We start from the raw sequence: 17,127 nt of genomic DNA on the forward strand, positions 1-17,127 counted from the left end.
TTCCCTACCCTTCCCCTAACTGGATATCTGTTCTCTGTATTCCAGATCTACAGTGGTTAAACACTGAAGGTCCTATTTCTCTTCACAAAGACCTTTGTGGAAAAGTTGTGGTATTGGATTTCTTTACTTACTGCTGCATCAATTGCTTGCACCTGCTGCCTGATCTCTACGCGTTAGAGCACCAGTACTCTGATAAAGGTAAAAGTGCTTTGGCTGGCTTGGAATAGAATTTCCTGGCAGTGTTGCAGGCGGAGTAGCTGAGTCACTTTGTTGCTGGTTACTAAACAGCTGGCAAAATTTCAGGGGTGCCTAAAAATGTCTTCTAATCTTTTAAGTAGCCTAAAAAAGGTGACTGTGTATACTCCCATCACATTTTTAAATGGGGTTAAATAAGGTATCTGCTGTGTCTGTATAATTAAAGAAACAGGATATGTCATTAAAGCCCAAATCTGATATCCTCGTTAATAAGGCTATTTGCAAAAAGCTACGCAAGGATGTAAGATACAGGCTTAAAGTTAATCTACATGTATAACCCTCTGCACTGGGCTTAGGAACCAGTTGTGAGCAAAACATTGTAAACGTGGTAGAATGGATATAGTTACGATTACTTTTTTTTTTCCACTCTGAAATAACAAAATATGTAAGCTTGGTTTAGTTTGTTTTTGTATTGGCCTCACCTTATATACTATTAGTAGTCCTGTATTCTGGAGAAGGTATTAAGCTTTTTAGATTTCATCTCAGATGATGTGAATTTAGATCTCTGAGTGAATAAAAATGCAGGGTAATTACTATTTAGAATGCAGTCTCTTGTCATCATGATGACTTGTCAGAGATAAGCTGTGGTCTTACACAGAATGTATCAGCTACTCACTTATCTTGGATATTTTAATAGACTGAAGAGTGAGATGAAGAACAGTGGAATTTTTTCCAGCCCTAAAAATATTATATTATATATAATATAAATATGTAATAAAAATAACATTCTCTATTAATGTTGAAGTCTTTGATTCTCCATTGGCGTTTCTGATTGATTTTAATTTTGGCAGCATTTATTTTCATGTGTTACCTGCTTTCACTAGAAAAATTACGTCTTTGAAATTCCAAGTTCTTTAAGTAGTTCACTTACATATTGTCAGTATTGCTATGCTTTGTATAGCACTTTACAGAAGACTCAAATACACTCATTTTTCTATCTTGAAAAGCTTAGCTGTTTGCTTTGGAGAAATTTGAAATCTGGTATGTTTTACGTATGAGGAACTTTATCTAATAAGTGAAAACTGTCATGGCATTTTTTCAAGAGGGAGGCAGTTTTAAGTGGAAGGTGATTAGCAAATGATAAATAGACTGCTGGTGGATATCAGGCATGCTGGGAAAAAGGCCTAGATTGAGATTTCAGAAGAGTATATTGATTGTATAATGAATAATATTTTTAAATGATAAACATTTTGTAGTAGAGTGTTACTGTGTTAATATAGCTGCCATATCCTTAATCTGTTTTTAAGACCAAGCTGTTAAATCAGTTAGTAACAAAAAAAAATAATTTTAACAACCTCTCCCCACAAGCTTTCTCTTAAACGCATTTGAACATCTCTATGCTGCTGTAGAAGAGGCTGCAGCACTCTGAGCTGAACTGGAGGTCTAGTTGGAAACGCTTTTCTTTGTTTGACTTTTAATAAACTTGCTATCACAGGAGTTATTACTTGAGGAAAGTATTTTGCTGATAGGTGATAAGTTCTTTTTGCGTTTGAGCTACCCTAATAAATTCTCTTTAGATTTGAGCTATCCTGTTCCTACAGGAGCAGGAGTGAGGAAAAAAAATACTTGGGATGAAAGTGGAATAGCAAATGGAGTTAAAAGGAAAGAAGAGCAGGTGTGTGTAACATTAATCTTAAATATAATGTTTTAGGAAACAGAGGATAGCACTTGCATTCAGGAAGAGATTAAGGTGCTTGATGGTTCAAACAAAAAGAAAAATAGGGTCAGGGTTTTTTTTCCATTATAGATTTCCCTTTTGGTTGTTTTCTGTTGTTTTCATGTTTTGATTGTGAGCCTTTTCAGGATTATTTAATGTTTCTTTGCTGTGCTAAGTGTGTAAATTTTGGCATTACAGTAGTATAAGGCTGTATATTGAAATATGTATGTATAAATATATCAAGGCAGTAAGGGTTGTGGTTTTTTAAGCTGTAGAAACATACTTAAGTAGATGGTTTTATATCAATGTACATCTTCTTAACCAAACACAAGCATTATTTACTACACACTAGGAGAAAGAGGAGAGTTGTTGACTTGAGAAACTTGAGAAAGATAAAGGTTGGAAGAATAAGACTAAATTAAAAAGGATGTCGGACATATAAAAAATTATTTAAGAATGTCTTCTAGATATATTAATAAAGGTGTCTTGATATTCAGCCTTATTCTGGAGTTTCATTCCATTTTCATCTATTCTCTGCTTTAGTTAATAGAAGCCCCTTCTCCATTTAGAGGATGGAGGACAGGTTCACTTTTTGTTGGGTTGGTTCTGAAATCTGTCAGCTCGTTATTGCAAAAACTGATTTTGGTGCAAAAGATGAGTAATGTGATTTCTTTTGGCAGCAGCAAGTCAGATTAAATATATAGTGAAACTGCAGCTTTACTAAACTTTAGATTTGTAAACATAGCATTTATTTACACATTTAATGTATGTATTTATTGTGCTATAGAAGTGGCAGAGGGTGCAGACATAGCAGACAATATTAGTCAGAATGAAAACATAATGCATTTGGATCTTTAACCTATTGTTTGAATGCTGCCTATATTTTTGTGTGTAACTGAGAACAAACCTCAATATTGATACAGTTTACAGCAGTGTCTTTTTTTGATTGTACACTGCATACATATATTTTTCATACTCTGATTTTTTTAAAACGTGGTTTAAATGCCCTCTTAGTTGTAGTATATTGGAACTTCTGCAGTGTGATCATCAGACATGAGAAGTCTGAACACAAGAAGCTGTAGTTTTAAGGTGATCCTAAGCCATTATGTATATCGTTGTACATATGCACATAGTTCTGTTGTCTGGAACTTCAGGAGATCTGTTCCAAAATGAAGACTGCTTTCCATAGGAATAAATGTCACCTAGCATCTTTATCTGATATGTTCTCGCTGCTATCTTCAGTGGTGCTATTTCTGTTTTTCAAGTGGCATTCAGAAAGTTATTTTAAACCCCAGTGCATATTCAGTTCACGTTATCAGCAGTTCAGAAATGACTTCTATAAGAGGGAGTACTTTTTAATATTCAGAAATAGCTTGGCATAAGTCCAGTGTTGTGCTCTGGTATAATCCTTAAAATAAAGCATTTTAAATGGTGTGCATGTTCTTTTATCTCAGCATAGCATCTATCAGTTTCCACAAGAATTTTCTTCATGAGAGGATGTTATAACTTACTTGTGCTGTTCAGGTGTTCAGTATAGAATTGTCTTTCTACCCTTAATGGTATTTTTGAAGGACAAATATAAGCGCTGCTGCTGGTCCTATTATAGTTAAAATGTTTGACCTGCTGTTTGGAGTTCAGCGGTTAACGATACTACAACTTCAGTTGTCCGGTACTGTACCATGCTCTGCCTATAGGATTGATAAATACTGGATCAGTTATAGTGATTTTTTTCATTCTCTATCTGTGAAATTGTTATATTCAACTGAGTCTTATTGTGCCACACTTTACTGTTTCCTGTTGTGACACTGAAATATTACCATTCCTGCAGATGCTACTGTTCTCCATTAACACTGTTTTACGGTTGAGGGGAAGGGCTAAAAGAGAAAAATAGTTTTCCATTTCTCTGTAACTGAATAAAAAGCCAACCTGAGATTAAATTAGTTTAATTTTTAAAAGGAAGCAAACTCAGATGAGCTCAAATAGTACAACTATTTAAGACCTGAAATTATTGCCTTTCTTACATTTCTACCAAAAAACCAGAGGTGAGGGTAGAACAAAGATGCCCAGCTAGCCGGATTGCACCGCTACCATAAAGGTAGGAGAAAAGCATAGAAGTAAATACTACATTCCATTCCAGACCACATCCTTGGATGCAGTTGTTTACAGCTGTTACTTTTTGGACCATGGTTCAAGCCCTTTCTGATCAGAGGGCTGGTTTCACCATTCTTGCAAATGCAGACTCCACTGACTGTAACTGCAGGGCTTTTGGAGGACTGTTTTACAAGAGCATTTTATTTTTACATATTTGCTTGAAGTTTTAGAAAATTGAAGCCCTTTAATGGATTAGGTAGTAAGTGCCAAATAACAGTAACGATCTAGTACGTAAGTTTCCAGTTTAGAATGAATTGTGTGACAAATAACAGTTCATGCTAAATGAAAGAAAATGTATAAGATACGTGATGTATTGCAGAAAAAAAGTACACTTCTTGTGGATTAAAAATTAGAATGCTAGAATGCTAAATAAATAAAATTACTTTCTTCGTTAAGGAGACAGGTGCATTATGCAAGCTGCAAAAAGTTATTTTGTGTGTGGTTTTCCTTCTTGGAGAGCTAACGCTGGATTTTGGTAATTGCAATTGCAACTGGAAGAGTGAAGAGAAGAACTGGGGGAAAGAAGGGTACTGTTCTAGCTTCTATGAGAAGGTAGAAGATGAGGTAAATTAGTTAACAAGGCGATTGAAAATATTTGGATTATGTTCTGATTAGATTTGTGATAAACTGAAGTCTTTTCCCGTTGCAACAGATGGTTATATTTGAATGAGAGAAAAATTACCTTCTGAAAATTAAGTATCTGCTACTACAAGTAACTGAAACAGTTCGTACTCTCAGGTCTTCTTAAAACATTGCTTAGAAAACATTTATTTTAAAAAATTGTCTTGTCTAGATGAGTGTCCTTTCAGGAGGGCTATTTCCATTGGCTGTTGTTTAGGATGAAGCATAACAATATATTAGAGTAAGCACCAAATAACGGACCTTGCATGCTTAGAGATTCACATTGCACATTTGCTTTTATCCTTCATAACTAAATTGTATCCTGCTTATCTAAATTTAATAACTGTTCAAGCAAACCGGTTTTGTCTATAGTAGCACAATACAACATTTTCAATTGCAGTGAGTATTTGTATAAGCACAAATTAGTCTAATTTAGGAACCTTATGAAGTTCTTCAAGGATCTACGCTCCTCGTATTTCAGAGCATAAGCATCATCAGAATTGGATTGAATAATGGCTGTTCTACCTCCATGCCACCCTGTACAGACTCCAAGTCTTCTTTGCTTTCTGGTATTACTTGTATTACTGAAAAAATACGGCACTGCAAGGAATCCACCTATAGACATTGGTGACTTGGGGAAGGAAGGAAGGAAGGAAACGTCACAGATATTTGAATGCTACTGATAAAAGGGGGTTGTAAATGCTAAATGTCGTAGACCTGACTGGGGAAAAAAAAAAAAAGTACTATTTTGTTGTTGTTGTCAAAGTAATTTCTAATACTGCGGTAAAATTAACTCAAGTGTCAACTCTAAGGATATTTTCCTTTCCCATATAATTTCACTCCTCAAAATAACACAAAAGATCATATGAAAATTTAAAGCTTTTACTTGCATAAAGTAGAAAGATCCCAGTTTTTATTTGTGTTTACAAAATGCTTGTGCTTTCCATAAACATGAGTGAGATTTTTGGATACGTAGTAAGGTTAATGTGTAAAGATTTCCATTAGATTAACAGTTCTTGTTTCTTGTATTGCAGCTTTGTACAACAGCATGGTTACTGTTATCTTCTTCCTTACTTCAGTTAGAATTGACAAGTTACTTTGACTATAACAAGATTATGCTTATGGCCAATAGCATTCTCTATGTACAAAACGAGATGAAGTATGGTATTGATGTCATGCACAGTTAACTTCATTTGGTAGAGGTTATGCTAGTAAAACATAATTTAAAGCCCTGAAAAAGGATGTAGTCTTTCTTTTTTCTTTTTTTTTTTCCTGTTTTGTTTTTTTTTTTTTTTTTCTCCTGGAAGGTACTGAAAAGTGGCTTGATTGAAGGAAGGCTCTTCATTCTTTTTCTGTTGGGTAGGAAGGGGGAGTGGAAAATTTGGGGCTGCTTACATAATTGTCTACATGGGGTGAAAGTAGATTTATTTCTCATCACAAGGGAAAAGCAGCTGAAGTTTGAGCCATAGGTTCTTATTTCGGTGTTTGAATTTCATAAAACTAAGAAAATAAGCAAGCAATTCAAGGAAGCTCATAATTGTCTGGTATTGATTGATTTTAAGGTTGGTATTATGTATACAGTGTATATCAGCAGAATTATATTACTTTATGCTTATGCAACACCTTCGTACGAGGGTTTGAAGTGCAGTTATCCCTGCTATGGGAAAACCTAAACTCTTCATTGTCTTTATTAACAACATATAGAAATTAAGTTAAACATTTAAAAAAAAAACAACCAAGGTTTAAGCCTGCCTGGTTTGTAAGAAGTGCTATTTGTCATTTTGTCATACTTGTCCATGCTGCTGTTTCTATTTGAAATATAGCATACTGTATTGATTTCAGAAGCTTATACTTTTTTTTTTGGTACTGTTTATCTAGAGTTAGATATGCCAAGGTAACTCTGGACTTCCAGAGTTCAGTGTTACATTTGTGATTCCTAGTTAAATGTGGAAAAATAATGCATTTTCTAAAACAACATGATTGTGTATAGGACTCAAAAGAAAAAGAGGTATCATGAACATCTGAAAAAAAAATCCTGAAGTATCAGTTGAACTGTTGTAACTTACCCATAATTATTTTGTAAGTATTTTCTAACTTAGTATGTAGAGGTTCAGGAACTAAGAACAATTTATGACATATTAAATAAATGTCAACCAGCTGGGGAAGTAATGGCCCTAAAGTTCAGTTATTTTACTGAAATGTTATTTCTCAGTTTCAGTATTTTGTATATATAGCTATCTGTATTCCTACTGAGATGTAATTGCTTTTTGTTTGTTCCAATCCTGTTTCATTCTGGAAAGTAGTCAGTCGCATTGTGAGATAACTGTGCTTCATTTTTCCTTTTTTTTTTGTTTTTTATTCAAATGCAAATATGTTTCAATGCACGACTTTCTTTTTCCTTTCAGATGGTCTTATTATTGTTGGTGTCCATTCAGCAAAATTCCCAAATGAAAAAGTTCTGGATAACATTAAAAGTGCGATTCTGAGGTATAATATTGTCCACCCTGTAGTAAATGATGCAGATGCAACACTGTGGCATGAACTAGAGGTGTCCTGCTGGCCAACTCTGGTCATTCTTGGGCCTCGTGGAAACATGCTGTTTTCACTTGTTGGAGAGGGACACAGAGAGAAGTTGTTTTTATTTACTTCTATAACATTGAAATTCTACAAGGAGAGAGGACAAATCAAAGATAACAACATTGGAATAAAGCTATACAGAGACTCCCTCCCACCTTCTCCCCTGCTCTTTCCTGGCAAAGTGACTGTAGATAACTCAGGAGGAAGGCTGGTAATAGCAGACACTGGACATCACAGGATTTTGGTTACTCGAAAAAATGGAGAAATTCTACACACTATTGGAGGTAAGGGTATATAAGTTTATTATAGTAATTTTAGTTTAGGAGTAGGGCATGTTCGCTGGGCCTACTAGGCTGATTCTTTTCTTAGAGAACCAAGCAGTTTATATGCATTGCCAGAATTTTTTTTTCTACTAAAATCACTTTTACTGGATATGGGGGAATAGCATAGTACCATCAATGGGACTCTGTCAATGCAACTGTTTGAGAATTGTGATTTTTTTTTCTTTGTTCCATTGACTAAGTTTTTATTTTTGTGATGTTTAATATAAATTACAAAGACAACATTTTTTATTCTTCTGAAAGAGATGCAAATGGGTTTAGATTTAAGTGCCGTGCATCCACATCCAGCAGCAAGTGAGGAAAAGAGACAATAATGCCTCCCTTTCCAATAGAAGAAATGAATGTTGAATTGTGATGGTGGTGTTGTGTGGGGAGGTTCTTGGGGTTGTTATTTTTGTTTGGTGGTGGTTACTGTTGGTGTTTGTTTGTTTGTTTTAAAAACTCAAGAGCATTCTTCTATAGGATCCCCTTCTGGTTTTTGGAGGAGAGAATTATTAAGAACAGTGGCATTGCACTAGTGCATAGGCACCTGAAAGTGAAGTGACCTTGCTGTATATGAACAGGCCTGTGTTCTCACCAAAATTGAGGTGTAACTTATAATCAAGTTTTGAAAATAGTGAAAGTTAAATATTTTAAATTTAGTTACATTTGTTACAAAGTTTATATTAGTAACATTTCTGCTTTAAAAAAATAATCTCTGTTTTTGTAAAATTTTTATTTGCTTTACAACGCAAACCAAGAAAATGTAGTTGAGGTTGTACACTTTTTGTATGCTTTACTCTTTCATAAATTAAATATTCAGACTTGTTCTTTTTTTAAAATCTGTTACAGTAGTCAAAGTTACATCTGAATGCACCTAGTACATAGTTGTTAGGACAGTCCATCTGTGAGCAACCCTAATAGACAGATTTAGGAAGTGTTTGAATCCCCAAATCATTGAAAACAATAGTTCATTTATGTCTTAGAATCAGGACCTGTATGCTGGTATGTCCTATATTACTTAGTCTAATTTACTAATTAATAAATTTACTAGTGCCTGTCCCATGGCAGGATCCTGCAAACCTCATAAAAGTACCAGTGGCACTGCTTTTTAAATAAAGGAAGAAAATCTCTTGCTATTTGAAGTAACAGTGCATTGGATAGACAGACTAATTATCCAGGTTAACCTGATAAAGCCATTCATCTTAATACCTTTCTCTTATGGGAAGTACAAATAGGATTTCTTATGACAAAATTCTGTTATATCGAATTCTCTTTGATATGTGAGATGAAGTCTCTGCTGACAAGGTAACCTTTAGTCTTCTGGGATAGTCATTAAACAGCAATTCAGAGGAAAGTGCCATAACCCCTGAACTGGTACCCCTCCTTCCTGCGGCTTTCTGTGCTGTTCCTTCCCTGGGGTTGTGCAATCTAACGCTTACCAAGGGGAACTACTGGAATCTGACACACCAGCACCTCAGTGCTTCATGTCTGTTAAGGTCTAAATTATCTTCTGACAGTAGGTTGTAAAAGTTTGCGTATTTCAGTGACTCAGTGGAATGATTCGGTGAGCAGAAAATAGCGTAATGAAGTTGATAATACAGTAATGAATGTGAGCATGCACAAAGGTTGAAATTACTATATTTGAATCATAAATCATGATGCACACGTATCTAAATGTCTTCTGCTGACACATACTGCTAATGCACTTTAAATGTTACTCCCTCTGAAATGTGATGCTTACCTTCACACTGTTATATTCAGGTCATGTTCCTTTCTATTTCTTGATTGTTCTGTGCAGAAGACTGTCACTCCGTCATTCTCACTGTTCTTTTATCTAGTTAGTTTCATGCCATCTTTTCCTAATTATTATTATTAATGAGAAAACGCTGCTAGTCAAATATTAGTTTCATTTGTGATTATACCAAAATCTAAACCATTGAAAGGGAATTGAGTTTTGGAATTTAACGTTTTTCCTGCTGGCTTGCTTAGATGTAGTCGGGAATAAAAAAAGATGTAATTTTTTATTTCTGTCTTCTGTTGTTGCTGTTGTCTTCTAGTGCAAGGGAACAGGAGCTATTTAGATCCCTATTAAGACTTCTCTTTGGAAGATAAGCTTAAAGTAGCAGAGAACTTGTGGAGAACGAGTTCAGAACTTAATATTGCAATTACATAGCACAGTGATTAAAACAAGACTAAACAAAGTATTAATAAGGTAAACTGTACAAGGTGTTGTGAAAGCATCTCTTAGAATATGTAATTCTCTTACAGGTTTAAATGTATGCACTTTATTTTTAAGGGGTTTTCTTCTAAAATTACTTTTGAGTTTGCTTTGTTTCATTTATAGGTCCAAATTGCGGAAGGAGAGATGGAAGATTTTCAGAGGCAGCTTTCAACTCACCACAAGGGATCGCTATAAAAAACAATGTTATTTATGTAGCTGATACAGAAAATCACCTAATTCGAAAGGTAAATTTTCCGTAAGGAAGCGCAAAATTTAATCTCTTATACCTTACTCTACTTAGATGACAAGAATTTACACCAGATTAATAAGTCTCCAAATACCCTCAAGATCAGGAAGGAAATTTACCCCAATAGCATGTAAATAAATGCTTTGTGCAGTTTGTTTTTTGAAGGGCTACATATAGTTTTGTGCTTCCTTTCAAATGAAGATGATATGTGCTGCTTGTTCTAGCATAACTGATTTTTTTTTTTTTTCCCCTTAGTGACTCTTACTTTCCTTTTGTGAGAAGCATCTATTCTTAGTAGTGGAGGCAAAAATTGGGGTTTTTTTCACTTCCAATAGTATCAGATTCTTATCTAAAGTTAATCTGATTCTTATCTAAAGTTATTGTACTACTACGGTTCTGTGAATATTTAAACTTTTGTTAGCTATTTGCATCTCTAAAGTACAAGTAACTGCTTTAATTTCAGAATTGTCTGCATGTGGATTGTTTTGATTAAACACTTGCAAGGTTTTAGCATGTAGTGTGTTACACTCTCTATATATTGTCATCGGATCTTATATTTGGTTAGGTCAAATTTAGAGTAATCACAAAGTTAAGTTTGTTGAAGCAATAGAATATTGCCTTATCATTAAAAGTGTTTTATGCATCTCAGAAGATCTTGTACTCAGATCATCGCCAATATGTCTGATTCATGATCAGAGGAGATACATCCTAACTCAGTTTCGGATGCCTTTGTACTGTTAAGGTGCCTTTGTACTGTTAAGTAGCTTCATTCTGTGTTTCATTTCAAAACACTGGTCCACAAACTCCCTGCACTGTATTCATTGTAGCTGGCTACCAGGTTTTGTTCTGGAAAGGACCAAGGGTTCCTGTTGGTAAAGAGACATTGTTACTAAAAATGAGTAGATTGCTCCAGGGTCCTTATTTTACTAATATTCATCACCAGGAGATTAAGTGTTGCAGGTAGCAGAGACAGCACAGAAACATCTGAAGATCTATATTGTACTGCGTCAGCATTTTTTGTGATAATTAGCTCTCCCCTTTCATCTAAATATGCCATGAGGGTATCCGAGAATTAAAGTAATACAACAGCTACAGAACATGCTTTCAAATGTTTGTGCAGGCCATGGGCCTTGCAAAAGGAATGCGTGCACTGGTACAAATGTTAGAAGATGCTGTATGTGAAAGACTCCCTTTTTATGTGATCATCACAATAAATTCATGAGAAGTATTGGAAGTCACTGAGAAAATAAGCAAACGGGAAGGAAAAATAAAGGGATTTAGGTTGCAGAAATGAAAACATTTTTTTTGCTCCAGGGCATGAAATAAACAGCAAAAATAATTTGCTTTGTTCAGATTATTTTATACAGAGATGGGAGATACTGTTAGAGTATCTGAATTTTTATGTCACATTCCTATAGAAGTTTAAAATAAAACATCTGCATCCATTGTCCATCTGCGTATTTCTCTAGAAAATTGCGATGCTTTCTTCTACAACTGCCGAGCAAATCTTGACAGAGCAGTGTTAATTTTTGTTGCAAGTGGAAGAAAATTCCAGGTACATGGTTTTCCTGCTGCCCATTGCTTCCCCCTCCCCACCCCTCCAACATCAGCAAGCATTGCAGTAATATTATTTTCCTACATAAACAAATACCTGAAATTTGTTAGGATTTTTTTTATCTGTCAGCAAAAACTCTCTGGTTTTGACATCTAGCTCAAATTATCTGTAATTTCAGTCAAGTTAATGCTGTACATTTAGTGTGTATAATTTTGTTTCCTGTAGATTGACCTGGAATTAGAGGTGGTGACCACTGTAGCGGGCATTGGGATACAAGGTGTTGATAAGGAAGGTGGAGCAAAAGGAGAAGAACAGCCTATCAGCTCTCCGTGGGATGTGGTCTTTGGAAATACAAGTATTGTATCAGTTGAGCTTTTAACATCTCATATTTACACATGCGTGACTGTTTGCTAAACGTTTTCCTGTTTGGGTAATAATCTGAGATGTGAAAAAGTGAAGACATACTTTACAACTGAGTCTAAAAACCAGTGGTTTCATTTGCAAGTGATAACTGCAGTTCTGCTTTGGATCCTGAAAAAATGTGAACTTGATGTGAAGAAAAATTCTTTTGTAGCAAGTTATGTAGTTACTGGGTCCAAATACAGAAGGAAATTGTGATTGCTTTTGTTAGGCCAGTGCTTTATTCCAAGATTGCTTAAGAAGCAGCTACATTTTACAGGAAGTGGGCATTGTCTAGAAGTTCCTTTTCTTGACTATACAGATGTGTCTGACCACTGGTAAATATTTGAGTTTAAGAAATAACAGTAAGTTTAGTTGGGGACCTCTCTTTCTTCCTGTTTAGGTGATGTAAAATCATTAGATTCAGGATCGTGATAGAGTCAATCAGATAGGAGGGAATACCTCTGAAAAAACCTTGCAAGCATCAGGGGGTAAAAATTAAGTCTTTACGTAATACGATGCAAGAATCAGCTTCTGAGGATTTAAGTAGCTTACTTTCCTGATGCACTTAACACATACCTGAGCTTCATGTCACGTAACTGCCATGATTTCAACTGTTATTAACTGTGAGTTGGTACTCTTTTTTCTCATGTTTCCATTTCAATATAATTTAGGAGTTGCAAATGCCAGTTTCTTAACAATGTCAGAACAATGCTCTAATGTGGCATGAAACCCTTAGGTCAGTATTGCAGCCATAAAAATTGACTTCCAATATTGGAATTTCTTGAATGCAGATGAATGGATTGGGGAAGTAGCGTGATTTAAGTCTGATATCTTTTAAATTAGAGGTGCTTTGCAAGATTAGTAAATTAGAACATTTTACTGACCTGAACGCATTTGTTATAATCTTCGGTCAGTTATGAGGGAGGAAAACACATTCAAGTTAAGTTTGAGGGAACATGAATCTAGTTCATAAATGCTGATTGTATAGAAGTCTTCTGGTACAAGTATATTTTCAGTATAGACAGTGTACCACCAGCAGCCTTGACTACTTAAATAAGCAACTGGTATCAGTTTTTAGATTTAACGCTTTTGGTAACGTCTTCTACAAAAAAACCAAAACCAAACAATACCACCAAAAAACCCCACTTTTTTGAAAGGCTTTGTTAATAAACCTTACAATGTGTTCAGCCTATGGAATCTGACTTGCAAGAGAAAGGAGGAGTACCTGAAAGAGAATCTCAATGGATGTCGGTTGCTGCTAATGAACGCATAAGTAATGAACTCTGGCGCGGGGGTTGGACTAGATGATCTCCAGAGGTCCCTTCCAACCCTAACCGTTCTGTGATTCTGTGAGTTTTTCTGAATTTCATCCAATCCAATTTCCCTTTTGTCAACCAGTAGACCGTTACATGACTAGGCGGTAAAGTTTTCAAGGTATCTTGAACCATCAAGCTGATCTCCATGGGATGTTATTACAGAGCTGTTTCGCAGATCAGCAGAGGAGGAGACTAATAACTCATCAGTGCTTTGGCAACTTAAGCTGGTTAACAAAACTATTCAAAATATCCTATAATTTTACTTTTCATTTTTCGTGATGCTTCTGCCAGTAGTTATATATCTGTTGATACTTTGTATTTTTGAGAGCTCTGCTTGTTAAATGTTAATTGATATGATTGTTATCAACACAAACATAGTGATCGCTGAATTAGTCACCTGTAGAGGATGAGTCATCTGCACTGTTCAACACTGCTGAATTTTTGTAAGTGTTTACATAAAAATCGGATCTTCTGAATGCACTGTTCCAACCGGTATAGATTTTTTCATGTTCAGTTAGAACTGACCTACCAGTCGGTTGTCTATTTAGATCTCTACAAAATATCATATAACCTATCAGTTATGAAGAGATTAAATCAATTTAAATTCCTTCTTCGAGAGAGCAATAGGCCAAATAGATAAAAGGGGGGGAGGGCTTTCAATTTCTTTGTAAGATTTTTTTATATGGTTTTGTGTGAATAAAGTAAGCTAGGAAAAATTGGAATTACTGTAATAGCTACATAAAACTCTTAAGAAAACAACAACCAGAGAGAGTTGTCAAAACAGAGGGTTATATTGAGTAGATGCTATCAGGAGTGTGTCCCAGAGCACGAGGAGCCAGGATTGTGTCTTGTAGTCTGCAGTGCATTTGTCTTACAGCATAGATACCGTCATGAGCTGCAGTGACTTCTTTAAGTTTGTTGCCAGACATCACAGTAGTTTGTCAACACTGCAGCTGAGTTTGTCAAAGTTGTGCTGTTACTGCAAATTGCTCAAGCCTAGTAGGATCTTCTGTTACTCTCCAGTATATCATAGGATGCGTTTGTTACTCAGTAAATGCATGCAAAACAGAGAAATCTTGGCTGGCCTGGGCAGAGATCCAGCCTTCTGATGGTGATCCTCAATGTGCAGTCCTACAAGTAGATACCCTGTTGTCAGTATATTAAAACAGTATGCCAATGTCTATTTGTGCATTTGGATGGATGAAGTAGTCGATGAGAGTTTCAAAAATTGCTTTTGTTCCCATCCACACAGCAGTGCTCATTTTTTACATATGCTTCTATGTATCTCTGTGCAAGTTGCACAAGGTAATGTACACTTCAACAACTTAGGTTCATTATTACAAATTTCTTAAGTTTGACTTTTGTGTTAACTGACATGGCATGTGGGAAATAGCATCATACTTTCCCATTTTCCTTAGATCTGTGTAGCCTAAACTGTGTGTGAGGCATTTTTTTTTTCTTTTCAGAAGACAGGTTTATGGATTTTATAGTTTTTACACAAGTGATGCTTCTGTAAGTTTCCTTTTAATGTCCAAAGCCATGCTATCTGCAACACGAAAGGGAGAAAAAAAGAAGTTTGTGTTTAAGCTGTTTATGAACTACACTAGATAGTATTGAACAGCTTATGCTGACATTTGTCAAAGTCTCAAAGGGAAAGGTTACTTGTTAAATTTTTTTTCTGTATTGTTTTCTTGAGATTATCCCTACATACAGTTGAGTACGTATTGATGAATTAAAAGACTTCATTGTTTGTGTGTTAAAATTTTAATGTATAGTTTGTTGTGAAATTAAAAATATCAAGATTAAAAGTTTATGAGGGTACAGATGGGTTAATAATCAGAACAGATACTACTAAGTAGCATGCTTTTAAGCATCCTCATAGTATTTCCATGAGATAATAGGCTTTGTTTCTCCATTTTATACATAAACTGAAGTCTGAGGCAAAGAGGTTAAGTGACTGTGAAATACCATTTAAAAGAAAGCTGTTACTAATGTCTCTCTTTAAGGTAGGGGAGTTAATGGAGACAAAACATGTGCCAGGATTCAGGCAGACAGTATTCTTCCTTGTCATCTTTTTTATATCTTTAGTTGTGGCCAGTGAGCTTGTGTTTTAACCTCTCGCTTTAAAATTATTGAATGAACTCCATGGATTAAATTCTGTATTTGTTGAAGTTGGTGCTGAAATTTGCATTGACATAGATTGTGAAGGAAATACAGGGGGAGGGCCAGCAGTTTAAAAATACATTATTAAATTACTGTGTGCTTTTTTAGCTTCCTCTGTTGTCCCCTTCTATATTTATTCAGTGAGTGTTGAAAGCAAGTGATACTTAAATGCACAGTTGATCTGAGCGTGAAATGTTCTTGATAGCTGCATTCTTGCTGGAAGGAACAGGACAATGACCTGTGCTTGGTGACATAACAGTGTGTTTCACATTCCAAAATCTGGTCTTAAATTGCATGATTGTAATCTATTTATGGAAACTCCTAAGTACAGTATTGACCATGCTTTCAGTGAACTAGTTGGAAATTTGTACGTCAATTTAGGTTTTACATAGATATTATTTAAATGAAAGTACAGTACCTTATCATACTGGTACAATTTTTATAGCCCTTAAAAGGCAAAGGTATGTAAGATTTTTTTTCTCTCCGTGTTTCTGCTAGAGGATTATTTAGTACTACTGCATTCCAGAGGAAACACTTTTTTTTTCTGAATTACTTATGGTGATTCTACCCTAATTTTACAAAAAAATAAAGCAATAATCTCTTCAGCAATAAGTAATTAGCACTTACTGGGTGAGCTCAAACCATATATGAACTGTTTACAGCTGAACTGTCTGTATCTTGAAAATATGCTTTCTACAGGTCACTTTTCTTTTTCCTTCTAGTCTGGTCTCATTCTGGCACTGAGGCCTTCGCTGTCCTGCGAAAGGAATTTTCCTTGGTAATGGCTGAAAATAGAAGAACTGTTTTTGTGATTACCAGGGATTAATTAGGAATCGTTTTTCTGGACAACTCAAAATTCGAATTACTCTAAACATGCGTTGCATATGTAATATGACTGCATGATGTATCAATGTAGATTTACTTGGAATGCAAAAGGCCTTCTCATCTCTTTATAGCAGTTTCCTATGCACAGTACGAACTCGGAGATACCCCGTTCAGCTTTGGGCTGCATCTGCCATCATGCAAGTTCAGTTGCACAGAAAATCGTGTTAGAGACATCACTGACACAAAACAGCATTGTCTGTCTTCTCTTCTTGAACTAGATCCTAAATTCACTTGTAAATGGTAGTTATTTTTATTTAAAATATTTGAAATTTCAAAGAAAAAGTAACTTCTTCATTAAAGGCAAGGCTGAAGTAAAGTGAAAGGCTTATCATAGGGTTTCATTCCTGTGTAAGACCGGTTTAAGGAGAAAAAAATCTTTTGAGAAATACAACATTAAGAAGTTACAGTGAAGCAAGTCATTACCCAGTCTTGCTTTCGGAGGACTTCTGAAGTGCACTGTTTGAGTGGCTCAGCCAGCTTGGTACTGTTGGTAGAATCACAGAGAGGGACAAATAGATTTAACTGTAGTTTTCACATGTCCTAACTATTTTATGTATGGGTTCTGTCACCCCTTTCACCAGCTTTCAGTCTTCCTAAACTGGCATTCACTTTTTTTCCTTTAAACATTTGAGAGAAAACTGAGGAGGGATAAACTTTCTGAACTAGTAGCTTTTTGTGCGATCAGTCCAACAGACTTTACAGGAAATTTGTTAAACTGTTGACTGAATGCTCTGATTCTGTATTCCAAGCCAAA

The 17,127-nt window shown here is 35.3% G+C and overlaps 1 protein-coding gene across 1 annotated transcript in view; it reads left to right on the top strand.

Annotated features, from left to right (window-relative positions):
* The window catches only part of NHLRC2 (NHL repeat containing 2), a 32,338-nt gene that overhangs the window by 3,207 nt on the left and 12,004 nt on the right, over window positions 1-17,127 (top strand). Inside the window, exons 2-5 of the mRNA XM_009881633.1 lie at window positions 46-198; window positions 7,090-7,545; window positions 9,929-10,050; window positions 11,833-11,962. Of these exons, the coding sequence (XP_009879935.1) occupies window positions 46-198; window positions 7,090-7,545; window positions 9,929-10,050; window positions 11,833-11,962 (861 nt within the window). The remainder of the gene's footprint in view (window positions 1-45; window positions 199-7,089; window positions 7,546-9,928; window positions 10,051-11,832; window positions 11,963-17,127) is intronic.

The sequence above is a fragment of the Charadrius vociferus genome, unplaced genomic scaffold (genome assembly GCF_000708025.1).
Source record: "Charadrius vociferus isolate BGI_N301 unplaced genomic scaffold, ASM70802v2 scaffold282, whole genome shotgun sequence".
Classification (NCBI taxonomy): Eukaryota; Metazoa; Chordata; class Aves; order Charadriiformes; family Charadriidae; genus Charadrius; species Charadrius vociferus.